Source organism: Magallana gigas, chromosome 1, assembly GCF_963853765.1.
Source record: "Magallana gigas chromosome 1, xbMagGiga1.1, whole genome shotgun sequence".
In the NCBI taxonomy this organism is placed as follows: Eukaryota; Metazoa; Mollusca; class Bivalvia; order Ostreida; family Ostreidae; genus Magallana; species Magallana gigas.
Genome location: NC_088853.1, coordinates 74,192,810 through 74,207,345, shown reverse-complemented (window position 1 = coordinate 74,207,345; position 14,536 = coordinate 74,192,810). Strand labels below are relative to the sequence as shown.

At 31.7% G+C, this 14,536-nt stretch overlaps 2 protein-coding genes across 2 annotated transcripts in view; one reads left to right on the top strand and one right to left on the bottom strand.

Moving 5' to 3' along the window:
- LOC105337927 (immunoglobulin superfamily member 10) overlaps positions 1 to 14,536 on the bottom strand; it is a 298,746-nt gene that overhangs the window by 26,426 nt on the left and 257,784 nt on the right. The gene's annotated exons all lie outside the window — the stretch shown is intronic.
- The window catches only part of LOC105331043 (carcinoembryonic antigen-related cell adhesion molecule 5), a 35,943-nt gene continuing 26,056 nt past the window's right edge, over positions 4,650 to 14,536 (top strand). Inside the window, exons 1-5 of the mRNA XM_066075203.1 lie at positions 4,650 to 4,817; positions 5,116 to 5,349; positions 7,377 to 7,691; positions 8,680 to 8,961; positions 13,420 to 13,704. Of these exons, the coding sequence (XP_065931275.1) occupies positions 4,751 to 4,817; positions 5,116 to 5,349; positions 7,377 to 7,691; positions 8,680 to 8,961; positions 13,420 to 13,704 (1,183 nt within the window). The 5' untranslated portion in view covers positions 4,650 to 4,750. The remainder of the gene's footprint in view (positions 4,818 to 5,115; positions 5,350 to 7,376; positions 7,692 to 8,679; positions 8,962 to 13,419; positions 13,705 to 14,536) is intronic.

The window sequence follows — 14,536 nt, the reverse complement described above, 5'->3', positions numbered from 1 at the left end:
ACAAACACTGTACTTCACTGTACACCACTGTACAGGGTACTGACAAACACTGTACGTTACTGTTACGCAATTTATTTATTTATAAAGTGATAAATGTATAAAAATGATCTTGAAATTTAAGTCTTTAAAAATGAATATTTCAAACAGAAATCTGTATTGATTTGTTTCGATCCTCCCTTATTGCTTACAAGAAAATGAATTGTCTCATTCAATGAACAACTATATAAATTGCCAGTCTAACAAATTGCCCAAGAATGTATGCAATTGATAGGGGTATCCTAAATATTTAGAATGTTTAATGGGACTGAATTTCATATTATAGACGGTTATGAATAAACAGAACCATTCTATATTCAACAATTTTAGAATATTCTCATTTTAATATTATCTTTAATACCTAGTTATATGCAGCATTATTTCAACAGATTATAGAAATTACCTATATATAAAAGTTACATGTGTTTGTTTTGTAAACTTCATGTACCGGTCATTGCATTAAAATACACGTGCTTAACCAGCCAGGTTACAGATTCATTTTCTTTAAAATATTGCAAGCTTTCAATTAATATGACCGGGCTATTAAGTCCCTTTGTTTCGTTTATTATGTACCAAAGTTCACCAAATTAACTTAGAATGAGCAAAATATATCCAAAATTGTATTTTGTGTTCACATATCCAGGAATGACTGCACACTTAATTACGAAAGTATATAATGTAGATAACACGCACATTCCTTGCTCACATGTTGCCTTCTTTAAATAATATATTTAAAAATGTTGGGTTCAAATTTAACCGGCAATAACGCCTTCTGTAGTTTGCGTTATGAATTTTAAATATGAAAACTTATCAGTGAAATATTAACTTGGATAGTTATCTTAAAAAAGAAAAAAAAGCTTGAAACAAGGAAGTTTGTAACTGGTTAAGTGGGAAGGGGGGTCAGAATCATTAAAACAAGGATCTTGAGAAGCAAAAAAGAAAAAAACCATGGGAAATTCGCCAACCGCCCGGCAGTAATGGAAATCATAATATGCGAGCGTGTAGGATGGGGTTCGCGCAATACACCTTAAACTTCTATTTCACCGGTAATTTCACTTTTATGTATTTTTCAAAAAAGTGAGGGGGGGATTTTCATCCAGTTTTAATTTTCTGTTTGTAATGCAAAAATGTTTGCTGGCAAAAAATGTTAAAGGGGGGGTGGGGGTCATGTTACGTTCTTGAAATATTTCTGGGGTCTTTTATCATCTACATTACCTGGACACTAAGTTTTGGTGTCAGGAAATAAAATTAAGACTATTTTTTATCATTAATCGGGCTCGTAATTTGCCAATAACGAATAGCTTGCCTCCATACCAAAGTGTCGTTTATAATCGAAAAAACGAAAAAAGCTAAAGTACACTGAGACGCAGTGAGCCCACAGTAAGAATGTTTTTGAGAGAGAGAGAGAGAGAGAGAGAGAGAGAGAGAGAGATAAGAGAGACTGAGTAGTCAGTTGAGTCTATAGAAGACGTTAAATCTCTGCATGTTTCAAACAGTGGCCCCAAGAGATTTAGTGGTTATGAGGATCAAGCTCCTTAACACTGGAGGTACAATCTCACATTAGATCTGTTTCCTTGTTTTGACAGCTTGTTTTCACATATTTCTAACAGTGGTACTGAGAGCTTTAGGCATTGGTCAGGAAAAAGCTCCTTCACACTGGAGGTAAAATCTCACATTAGATCTGTTTCCTTGTTTTGCACAGCTTTTTATCACATATAACTAGATTTCGACCCGTGCCTGCACGGGTTGACACTGCATATCGGACATTTACAAAATAGAGACATTAACACACCGTATTATTGACATTTTCATAACAAAGATATAAGCCCACAATGATGCTATTAATTTCACTACACTTTCCTTAGGTTGAATAATCTAACTGTGTCTTAGTAAAGGACTTCACCACAGTTAAAAAGCCTTCCATATATGATGTAGCAGAAAATTACGGAATCGCTGCGGAATGACTTTGGAGAAAATTAATGAAGTTGTCTTGAAAATAACAGTCAAATTCATCATTATAAATCTTTTTGAATATGTAAATACCTTTCATATAAAATGTTTAATCCATATAATTGAAGACTTTAACACTTTTTCATCAACGTACACGTACATGTATATTCATTCCTACAGAGACAATACACAGAACGCATTCTATCGTAAAAATGGGTTTGTAGGACATTATTCATTTTTACGATAAAACATATTCTATCTTCACTCTCCTAAGAAATATAATGTGAATTGTTTCGCATGTAATCAAATATTGTTTGTCATCACGAAACAAAAGTAAGTACACGTACTCAGTTGAAACTTATATTTGTTATTTTATACTATTTCTCATAAGAAATCATTAATACACGTAGATATGAACAGAATATAACGCGCATTTCCAATGAAAATTAACCTGTATTATTATTATCTTTTCTGAGTTTAGTCATGCTGATATGATATTAAAGAAACATAATCAAAAAGATCCCGTTAGCGTGAATGTAGTGCGCAAGCGCAAAATTGTAAAACATAAAAAATCCAGATAATTTCAAGGGACTTTTTAAAGGAATTGTTATTGATTATTAATTAGCGAAGCTGAGAACTGAGAAACAATAAAAGCAAATTGGTAATCTTCACGTACCAATGCATTCAGAATATCTAAAACAAAAACAGTATTCTTCCGATTTATCGGTATTTATGACCAAAAAGTCGAGTATATTTTTTTTAATATAGTAGTATAGATGTGATAAAATCACGTTACCTTTCACGATTCTGTGTTAAAATTACTTTTGTCTAATCTATTAAAACTTTGTCACCTGACCATAATCACGACATTAAGCCGTGCAAGAGAAGATACATTTATATGATAATAATTTAATTCTGGTTGTAACGCGCTTTCTGATTGGCTAAAAGAATATTTATTTATATGATAAAAAGAAAAAGATTAAAATGTCATTTAATTGAGCAACACATACCTATTTGATTTCAGTGATTGGTTAGAGAGGGAAAAAAGAGAAGGGGAATATATCTGTAAAATACTTAATATCCGACATAATTTTAATTAGAAATACTAATTAGAAATATGTTCTAGTTTAAATTTACACTGTGGTACAGTGCTAGTTAGTTCCATGTACAATGACGTACAGTGGGTTACAGTGCTGGCCAGTAGAAATGTACAGTTGAACAGTCAATGTACAATAACTGTCAGACATAGTAAATCGATTTTCGGGAATATTAGTGAATTTTAAATTTAGTAGTGTTATTTCTCTCGCGGTATAGATAAACGGTTATTTGCATGGCAATTAGAAGTTGGAGTCCTATTTGCTTTTCGCTATTCACTATTCGAATAGCAAATATAATTCTGTGGTTTGTTCGCTATTCAAATAACCGTAGCAATGCTAAAAACGTATATTCAAAATTCCATATAAACTTCCATTTTTAATAAAAAAAAAAAAAAGTTACACAGAAAAAAAATATTACTTTCTGATCTGACATTAACATTGGCATGATTAGCTAGCCTGACAAAAAGGTAAGACGCTCATCATCTATCGCGCCATCGTTAGTTCGTAATCACATCATCGTCATCGTGCCATTGCACCATCGCGCTATTAACTGTATTGCAAATGTCCCATTGAAAAGAGAAAGCGTGCCAGGTACTGAATATATGAACATATTTCTAAATCATTGACATACGACAGTTTAGATGCGAAACTGTTGCCTTTATTTTCACTTTCGATTTTAATATGAAAAAAGGGGGGGGGGCAGAACATGGAATCCACTCGAAGGGAACGTTTATGATTAAAAAAAATGAATAATGCAGCAAATCCTATCGTAATTTATGGGAGTCGCCCAGGATTGGAGAGGTTAATGGGACCTACGTAAATGAAAAAATGAATAAGCAACAGTACTTCAAAATCCCTTGAGATCGGCCCTTGTTATTCTAATAAATGTTTTATGTAAGTTGTAAATTTTTCATTCCTCAATATCTGAAATGAGTCCTGGCCAAGTCTTTCTACATGTAAACCAGTTGAATCTAATATAAAAAATCCACCAAATAAAAATCCAGAAACGCAATCAGTATCTGCTTCACCTTTCCTCAACAGATAGAAAAAGGAGATTTGGAAGCAATGTATATTTTAAAAAGATAAACGTCATTGTAACATTGGACCCACAAATGAACATGTAATTTTTACAATCTCCATGAAACACCACTTATATTTAAAAATACGATTCAGCTATTGTGCAAATTGTAAACATTGCATTAAGGATTTTTAGAAACTATTTTTTTTTATAACAAAAGTATATTGTGGTACTTTTTAAACTCTTAGGGTTAAAATCAATAAGAAACCATTACACATTAGGAGACAACCGTAAAGGTTCATCTGGCTAGTGCATAACATATTGAGGATTTAAAAAACTATTTCTTTGCTAAAAACGTCATTTTAGCATCTAGTTGACCCCAGGGATGAAAATTTATATCCTTAAAAATGGAAATCAAAAATGGAAACATTATATTTACCGCACATTAATAATACTGGAGACCTTATATACTGACCTTCCTCCGGAAGCAAGTTCTTATCGACACAAGTGTGAAAAATCAGTAAAGGAATAAACACATGCATTTATAAATATACCCTTTTAGAGGAAGAAGGAAGATATTATTTTTCTTTACTTTAAAAGTCTCAGTATCAACCTACACTGTTATAGCAGTTTTGGAGGAAATAAAAGGATGGTCAAGTTGCCGCCTTTGAAAGTCTTGTTTATCATCAAATGTGGACTGCTTTCTTTTGTTCACAGTGAGTGTCATTTGCTCCTTAACAACTATACACATGTTAATTTCTAAAAATAACTATTGTTACACGGCCGTTATTATATGAGATCAACAGGTACGCACTAAATGGTATTGGTAAAACTGTGTAACAATTAACTACTTTAGAAACATTAGACAATTGTACATAGTTAAATTAACTGCCATGTGGTGAGCAGTTTTGTTTCACATAATTACTTTTATGTTTACCTTTACATTAAAAAAACATAGATTTCTCTTAAATTTGTTCTTTCTGTTGCTTATGCCACTTTCAATATGCATTTTAGGTCAAAATGTACAAATATCAACCAGGTTCATGTCGGGAAACGTGATATTTACATGGAAGCCGTCAAACTATTCCTCATATGACGTCCTCATTACCAGAGACACAACAAGGGATACCGTCTGGACCCGTGTTTCTGATACACAGTACATTGTGAGGGATGTTTTACTGAATGACAACATCACTATCAACGTAAGAACATCTGGATCAGTTACTGACAACAAAATGACATACAATGGTATTTTTTTAAACATTTATATTTAATGATTTCATGTCAATGTCATCAAAATGAATCATCTGTTAACAAAGTATTTTGTAAAATAAATAAACATAAACAAGGTCATTTGGTAATCATTGCTTTCAAATGCCATTGGAGACTTTGCATTCGCTTCGTTTTAATGTTGATGCTTTTACAGAGTGTTGGATACTAACTCATCAAACGTCATATTAAATCCTACATTTTTCATGAACAATACATAAAATAAAATGTATCTATAAAAAATAATTTATATGCATTTGTCTGAGATCAGTTGCTGACAACAGACTGGCATACAGTGCTATTTTCTAGCATTAATTTTTAATGAGTTCATTTAAATTTCATGAAAGTGGATCATTTGCTTACAAAGTATTTTAAGAAATGAATTAAAATATACCAGATAACAGTTTCTGCTTTCAAATGCCATTGAAGAGGTTGTATTCTTTTTAATTTTGAGATTTTAACAGAATGTTGGGTACCAACTCATTAAATGCGTCATAATTATGAAAACCTGTATTTATATGAACAACAAAATAGTTTAAAATGTATTTCTAAAAAAAATAATATTATTTTGTATTTTCAGTTACTCTCAGCTATAAACCTAAAATACATATCTATGAGCACTAATAATTAGTGACTGTCTCAATTTACTACATAATTCATGACAGATACTTATAACTCATTAGAATAAGGGATAGTCGTTGATAGCCTTCGCCCAAAGAATGAACTTCTTGACGAAACATATAACACAAGATTTAGTAATTTTCGTATTCCCAGTGAAACTGAACACCGACGCATCCACGAAATTACATCTCTGCAAATAAGCAAAAAACCCACAACCCATGTAAATAGCCCAACCGAAAAATAAATAATGCATTTTTTTCATCGTAGTATTATACATTGAATGATTTAAAAACGAGGACATTATTTTTGTGGAACCCAAACCCTAGCAAATGGCAACAAAAATAGCCAATAAAAATATTGTAAAGTGCACCTCGATAAAACGTTTAATGCATAGGAAAAAAAAAATTCATAGTTTGAACCGTATATAATAAACCTCACACCATTCAAAACAACCACTTGATAAAATACTTGAACAATCAAACAAGATTAAAAGAAAAATCAATGACAGAATACATTTGCTTAATCTTAAAGTATAATGTATGTGAATATCGAGATTATCAAATTATTATCTTGAATATCAAATATCCCGTTTTATTGAATTATTCATTTAAAAAAGTAAAAAACATGGTGTTTTATTTCTCTGCTTTAAAAAACAAATGTTACAGAAAATATAAATGATTTGCTGCCGTTGTAATAAAATATAAACTTGGGGCAAAAAAACTTGTATGAAAATGGTTATATTTAAAGTCGTTAACATGCTATGTTGTAAAAATGTCTAACCTTCGCACGCATAAATTGTAGGTAATACAATCCTTCCTGTGTAAAAACGTTCCTAACATCAAAAATGTTATGCACATACCTACTATTAAAGTCACTTCTCATCTTTGACAATATCTGTAACTAGGATGTTTTTAAATTTCGGTAATAATATGTTTTGTTAACGCATGGAAATATCTAATGAATGAAAATGAATAATACCCCCCCCCCCCCCACAAAAAAAAACAAAACAAAACAAAGCAAAACAAAACAAAAAAAAAAACAAAAAAAAACAAAAAAACAAAACAAACAAAAAAACAAAAAAAAAACAAAAAAAACAAAAACAAAAACACCCCCCCCCCTAAAAAAAAACGCACACAGATATTTCATTTTAAAAAATCTTCTATGAAAAAAAAAACTGTTTAGGGTTTAAATTCTTGTCGTGATATTTAACATTCATTAAACTAAGAGGTGATTGAAATAGTATTTCTGAATATTACCTTTTCTCCTGTCTTAATATTTATTTAATGCATGGAAGAAGTTTTTCGTGTAATGTTTCCCCAAGTTATCTCTCTCGAAGTTGAATAAAGTATTCATACATTCATAACATTTGTTTGCCTTTTTTTTAGTCTTCAAAATTATAACCAAGGTAGGAGACACAGTGAATCTATCATGGACAGCGTCGTTCTTTCCTGTCGCTGGACTATATATTGTTTACCACACATACAGAGAAAACAGAAATATATTTGGTGTAAGCAGCAGTAGAGTAAGTTATAGAGGATATTATCAGTCAACAAAGTACACATACCTCACCAGACCGTTTGCTTCCACTAACATCATGTTTGAGATAAGGGACATAACTCTGGATGACGCTGGGTATTACAATGGTGGATCGTGGGCTGGAGCTGCGTGGTCAGGTGGAGGTGTTGTACTGATTGTTTCGGGTAATATATGAATTTAATTGATGAGTTTAAAATTGTACGCAGTGAGTAGTTTCTTTGTTATGCGTTAATGCAACTGTTTGAAAAAGTAGCTTTGGTGTTCAGAGTTAAAGTTAGCTGTTTGGTAGAAAATCTGATGTGTAAACAACATTTAACAGCCAGTGAAGTCAATAATGCAAAAAATAAATGTACAAATGTCATAATTCCAAGCTTTGTTTTCAAGAATAGAAAGATTTACGTAGTAGAAGAGCTAGTAGTCAAAATCAAGTAAAATATAACATAATAAATATAATTATTCCATTCATTACCACGTATCTTCAAAACAAACAGTAAGTTGAATGTGGCAAAGAAAAAGATAATGGACACGCTTTTTAGTCCAGCGTGTGGGCGTTATGTGACATTAATTATGAATTTGAAGGAATTATAAACAGTAGAATTCGCATTAAGTTCAAGAACTATTGGTTTTCTATAATAATGATGTATATTAACTTAATAAAACAACATTAAAAAAAATAAAACAATGGTCTTAATGTAACTATTAGAAGTTGTTCTCACGAAAACGACTATTATTTGAGGAGTATATTACCTAAACAAAAACTGATTTGTAGTCTTATTTACTCAATTTGATATCTTTTAAATTGGTTAATTTTTTTCTTTATTGTTTTCAGTACGTTACTCAAACAAAAAAAAAATATGCAATTCTTTTCTGTAAAGCGCATACAAGTGGCGGATATATATGTTTTATTACATGTCTTACTTTCTACTTTTTCCTTCCTGAAGAAATGAATATGACAAGATATTTTGTTTGTTTTTTTTTCATTTCTTTTGTATGTATGCAAAATTTCTAAAGTCAAACTCAGCATCTAGTTTCTTTCATATCTTTTGTCCTTAGTTAAGACAAGCCTTAAAATCCGATCATAAAAGGAAATCCTCAACGTTGAATTCAATCAAAATGAAAATATTATTTTACACGTATTCTTATCAATTTTAGACAAACCCTCTAAGCCGAAGATAACAGGAGACCTTAACGTTGAGGTCAATATATACATAACATTGACCTGTTCCAGTCAATCCACCTCAGCCCCTGACTACTACTCCAAGCTCGTCATCTTGTCTTACACCTGGTTTGTCAACGAAACAAGGATAGGAGGAGAAAACAGAAAGACCCTGAGATATGTAACTAGAGATCTCAAGTACAACAGGTACACGTGTACAGCGACAGAAGAAGACGTGGAGACTGACAGGAGTGACCCAGTACAGATCAACCCACTGTGTAAGTATGGTGAATATACTTTAGTATTGTCGACATAAGGAACCTCTTCATAAGCTTCGAAGTTTGGGAAAGGGGTAGGTGTTTATTTTTTTCGTTACTAACAAATTCTATCATAAGGATGAAAAAGAAAACGAAAATTAGCTATTTTCAGTGGTTGATCCAGTAACGTTATTATATTGAACTTGCTCTAAGTTGACACGCCAATTCGGCAACTGATCGATTAATTAAATAAACCGGTAGAGTTCTATATCCAATTTAATGTCAAATGAAATTGCAGCTTATAATTAATCAAGCAGTTTCTCAGTTGAGGAAGAATGTGAATGACACCAAAGTAAGCAAAAAATTATAAAATATGTTTCAACAAATTGCATTGTATTTTTTCTAGAAGAATATAACAATTCATGATGAATTAATATGTTTGTTTCCATGATAACGGTGTCCAAACATACCCTTGTTGGAAATACTTCCGCTCATCAAAATACACCACTTGCAATAGAAATGAAGCAATTCTACATAGTTTGTTATCATTTCAATTCAATTTTCTTATATGCTCTTAATAATACATTGACAGAAGAGAAATTTAAAAAAAAAAAATTCTGAAAGGCTCCTCAGTATTCAACAATGAGCAAATTTGCCTTTTTTCCTGCACGGTTCAAAAATGTTGCTTTTTGTGTTAACCTTCAATGCAAAATGGTCAAAAATATGTTTCAATATAACAAACAGTTTTATTTTTGAACTTAAATGAAATAGACAAATGTTATGCTTTTACTGGAAAAGAAGACACTTATGTGTCAATGACTTGGATAAAAAGATATTGCAGTCTGATTCTTCTGGTCTGTGTTTTCATTTAATTTTGCGCTAGTTTTACTTAAACACTACTTTAGTGTACATAAAAACATTAATTCTAACTTTTATTGTTTCAGAACATTCAGTCAATTTATTATATTATATTATAATGCAAATAGCGTATAAAAATTCACAAAAATTAAAACATTATTCATTTAAATCCAAATTTTTTTGTTTAAGTTAAAAAAAATAAACTATTTGCACCTTATAACGGGATGCAAGGTAGGAACACAATAATTCTAGTAGGTATATACGAATAATATTTAATTTATGATTCGCTGCATGTATCTGACGATTTTTTTTTAGCTCTAAAACATAAAACAGAATCAAAATCGGTATTACATAATGTACAATATGCACAGTATAAAGGGCAAATTTAATTTTAAGCCATTCGGTAGAACAACATCAATTACTGTTACAACTATATGTTATGTATGAGTCATTTTAATACTATTCAAGTTTATACGGGCCATTTACACCTTCACATGTACATGTAATACATCAACAAACTAATACAAATAATGCACCCAAATAAAAAAGCCCTCTCAAATTTATTACATATATGACCAATCTAACATAAATATGGAAGCTGACAATGTATTACCGCACCTGAATGAACACCGCTCTCAAAATTGTTATCACTCTATAACATAAATATTAAAGCACACAAGAGCAAAACTCCCTGGCTTCTATTTACAACACCCCCTTTTCCTTTGGCTAGGATGTAGTATAAACATTTTTTGAGATACTGATTGACTTTGAAAGTTGACGTTTTATGTTATTCTTTCAAAAAGTATTGATGGTTCCTTCAGATTTCTTTCACATGATTAGCATCCAATGTTTAACTAATATTTGTGTCAATGTCTGTCTAATGTTTGGAACTCATTGAGCTATCTTCATTACCAACTATTGTTTTCTAACGAACAGACCAATCAATTGCACCCTTGACCATCTCTTCCATCAAGTCACTCTCCATGGCCTTCGCATAGGTCTGTTCTAGTTGACACTGCAATCATGTGGAGGAGATGTTGATTTGGGATTAAGAGACAACGTGCATGTGCGACAGGATTAAGATCTTGTTGAAAAGTTTTCTATTTTTCCAAAAATGTCCAGATCATAGATGAATGACCTGAAAGATGGGAAATAGCATCAACTAGAATACTTGTACATAAAGAAATATCTAAACAAAACTTGTTGTGACATTCAAACGCAAAGATTTCTTAGGATGTACAATATATGGCTCATTAAGATTAAGGCTGGGACAATTCAGGTTTCAGTTTTTTAAGTTGATTCGATATCTGTTCAAATTGCTACAATTCATATTTTTTTTCGATTTGATTAAAAATATATAATAGATCAGCCTTCATGCTTCTCATTATAAACGAAAATACCTATGTTTATCTTGTAGATTCAAATACTTGAGGATAACAAACAAACAATTCATAAAAGAATACATGGTTTAGAATTTACACAAATAAACAAACATTTTAAATAAATTACAAACGTTCGATTGGGACACTCGTGCTTAGAGTATTAAATAGAATTAAATCAATGGAAAAAAATGGCACAGTGATAATCTCTGGGACTTAAGATTTTAGTCAACACTATATGGAATAGAACAGTTAAATTTTACCTTATTGTCAGATTAATGAATATTGTTGGGTTTAATTTTTGGAAATTGTTATCATTCATTAAAATTTCATTGGGATGCAATTTCATTGATAGTGAAGATTGTTCGTGGTTTTTTGTGGGACTTTTGATTTGTTGATATAAAAGTCACATAAAAACTCCAGACACTGTTTTAACAGAAAAAAAGACACCATCTGAGGTTGTTGAGTTTTAAATAACAACAAAATTGTACCTGACGCTTATTTTAAACCTATTTAAAAAAAAATATTTGTTTTGTCGATGTGTGCATACCATAGCAAATATCATTAGCTAAAGAGTTCAATCTGTCTTTTAATCTTAACATACATCTACTGAGTCATGGGTTTCCGATAGTCTAACACTCAAAGCCAAACAAATTGGCTGTCAGTGAACAATTTTTAACCTCACTCAGACATAGCATCAGAGTTAGTCGTCACTATATGCAAATTCTACATGTAGCTAAAATATAAACTGGATGCCACATGATTCGATGACTAATTGCTATTGATAGAGATGACAGGAGATTTCGTATGTTTGTTATGACATCATTTTGGAATGAACTCATGTGTTGAAAATTGACTACTGGAAACATTTGATTATCTAAAACATGTGACGACTTGATACAAATTCTGACATATTTTAGAATTAACTCTAAATAATGAGATATTAAGAAATCTATTTGGTTTTAATATGTGTATAGAACTATACTGCCAACAACTTGTATATATGATTTTGATTTTTTTTTATGATAACATTTCACCTTAGGTGCCTGGGGCTATACTCACGAATATGTACGATGCAACTTATATAGGCATAGGTATATTTTCATGAGCAGAGACAAAAGCATGCAAGCACCAGTGCATTATAATCTCAGCGAGATTCGTCGAGGCTGAAAACTTTTGACGGACGTCTCTGATTCATATATACTGAAAATCTGGAAAAAAAATATAGTCTCGACGAATGTCCCTTAGAATAAAGTGCATTACACCGGCATAGTATAAGAAAAATTCGATGATGCTCATACCAACTTTACTTTTACTCTAATCCCAGCATGATTCGCCGGGACTGAAAAACGGAAGAGACGTTAGTCAACAATTTTCAGTTTAGACGAACTTAACCTTGCTGTGATAAACAACTACTTTTACTCTATCAATGAATGTAGGTCAAACCTGGACAGATCTCTTTTTCGGGCGTCATCTCCTCCATCTGTGATAAGAACTATTCAACTGTAATATCAACATATGTGATTAATCTGCCCACTAGACCATTCATTTTTTTAGTTTTAGCAACATTTTTGTGGTGATATGTCTTCTCAGCGTTCAAAATCAAACCCACGTTTCCTTTGCATTGCCGAAAATCGAACCGATATATATGTCGTAAAATAAGAATTGTGTGTTAAATTAACTTTATATTATCATTTATGTTCACGTTTTATTTTTAAAAGAAACTATGAAATCCTTTACACAATAAAACCGTGAGTCCCATACTTTCTTAGACCTGGTCTTTTCATGAATTTATTAAATATTAGTATTCTGCATTCTTATTCAAAATAACGATAATAGGTTAATATTTAACGCAGATATTTGACCTTGAGTCGTCAAACAACTTTAATTTTTAATTCCAATATATTCTGCTATCCCCATTGTGATTTTTAAAAGCATTCCTAACCACGTAACAGTAAACGTAATTTCCAAGACACGCATACAATGAAGAACAGTACTGTGTCAAACATCATCAGAATTTTAATGTAGTGTTTATAATCTTATACCCTCTGATCAAAAAGTATTTATACCAATGTGTTACAATCATGTAATTTCGAAATTCACATAAAAACGTTTTTTGTAATATCAAAAACTTTTAATAGATGTATAAAAAGAGTTTTAGTTCTGTAAATTGATATTGATATGAAAAAGAAAAAAAAAATTCACATTAACTAAAAAATATTATGCTTCTTTATCTTTATAGACGGACCAGACATAATAAAATTCACTCCAGAACCTATATTGAACATCAATGACAAATTAACAGTAAGGGAAGGGGAGACTATTGGTCCCTTTGTTTGTACAGCGGATTGCAATCCACCGTGTAATATAAGATGGATAGTAAAGGACACCGATGGATTCAGCGATTCTCGTTCAGAGATGGGGACGTTATTGCAACAAGCAACACAGAGAGATATGCAGTTATTACGATGCTTAGCAGATCGGGGAAATAAAACATTAAAACAAAGCATTCAACTTGATGTCCAATGTAAGTATTTTATTGGGACATGAACCTTTTTACAATTTTGTTGTTATCATTCTCGAATGCATTGTTTGTGTCTATTACAATATTATAAAAAATACATAAATTTTGGCTTATGTTAGTCCGATTAACAAAGTTAGGCCAATATTTAGTCGGGTCTAAGTTGCGTTTTTGAAAGAGGCATAAGTTAGAGTTTAAATGTCAAAGGACTTAGACTTCTCCGCTGAGTACTAATCTGCGCAAAATGTTTGTTGTTTTGCTTTGATGCAATGATTATATGTGGTGGATCAATTTTTCAATTCATAGTACGCATGTTATACTTTACCACTGAATGTGCATATGATTTGATGCATGAAATGTAAACAGCAACCAACTGAAATGGAAAATATCTACTGTATAAATAACATTTCATGAACCTTGTCCATGTCTACAGAAGGAAGAAACGTATGTAGCCATTGACATGGAAACGATTTTTGACTTTCTGCAATTCAAATGATAATAGTTTTGAAAGATATTGTCAACAATGACAAGACAGGAATTATCAACATTTGAGGACGGGGTCTCCCCAAACTCCCTTTTCTGTTTTTGGTTTAATCAATTGATTGTTTGGTTTTGTTTTTTTCGGAGGGGGTTGAACGTAATAGCAAGCGCAGCGAGGCGGCGCGAAGCGCCGCTCGCGTAGCGAAGCGCTGCTCGCGTAGCGAGCTCCATAGACAACGTTTACGAACGGAAGAAATTCGACTTGAAATCTGCACATTGTTCAAAGAAAATTTTGTGGACCCGTGTGAAAAAGTTCCACATATCCCAATAATCCTTTGCGGTGCATAGCAACATGGTG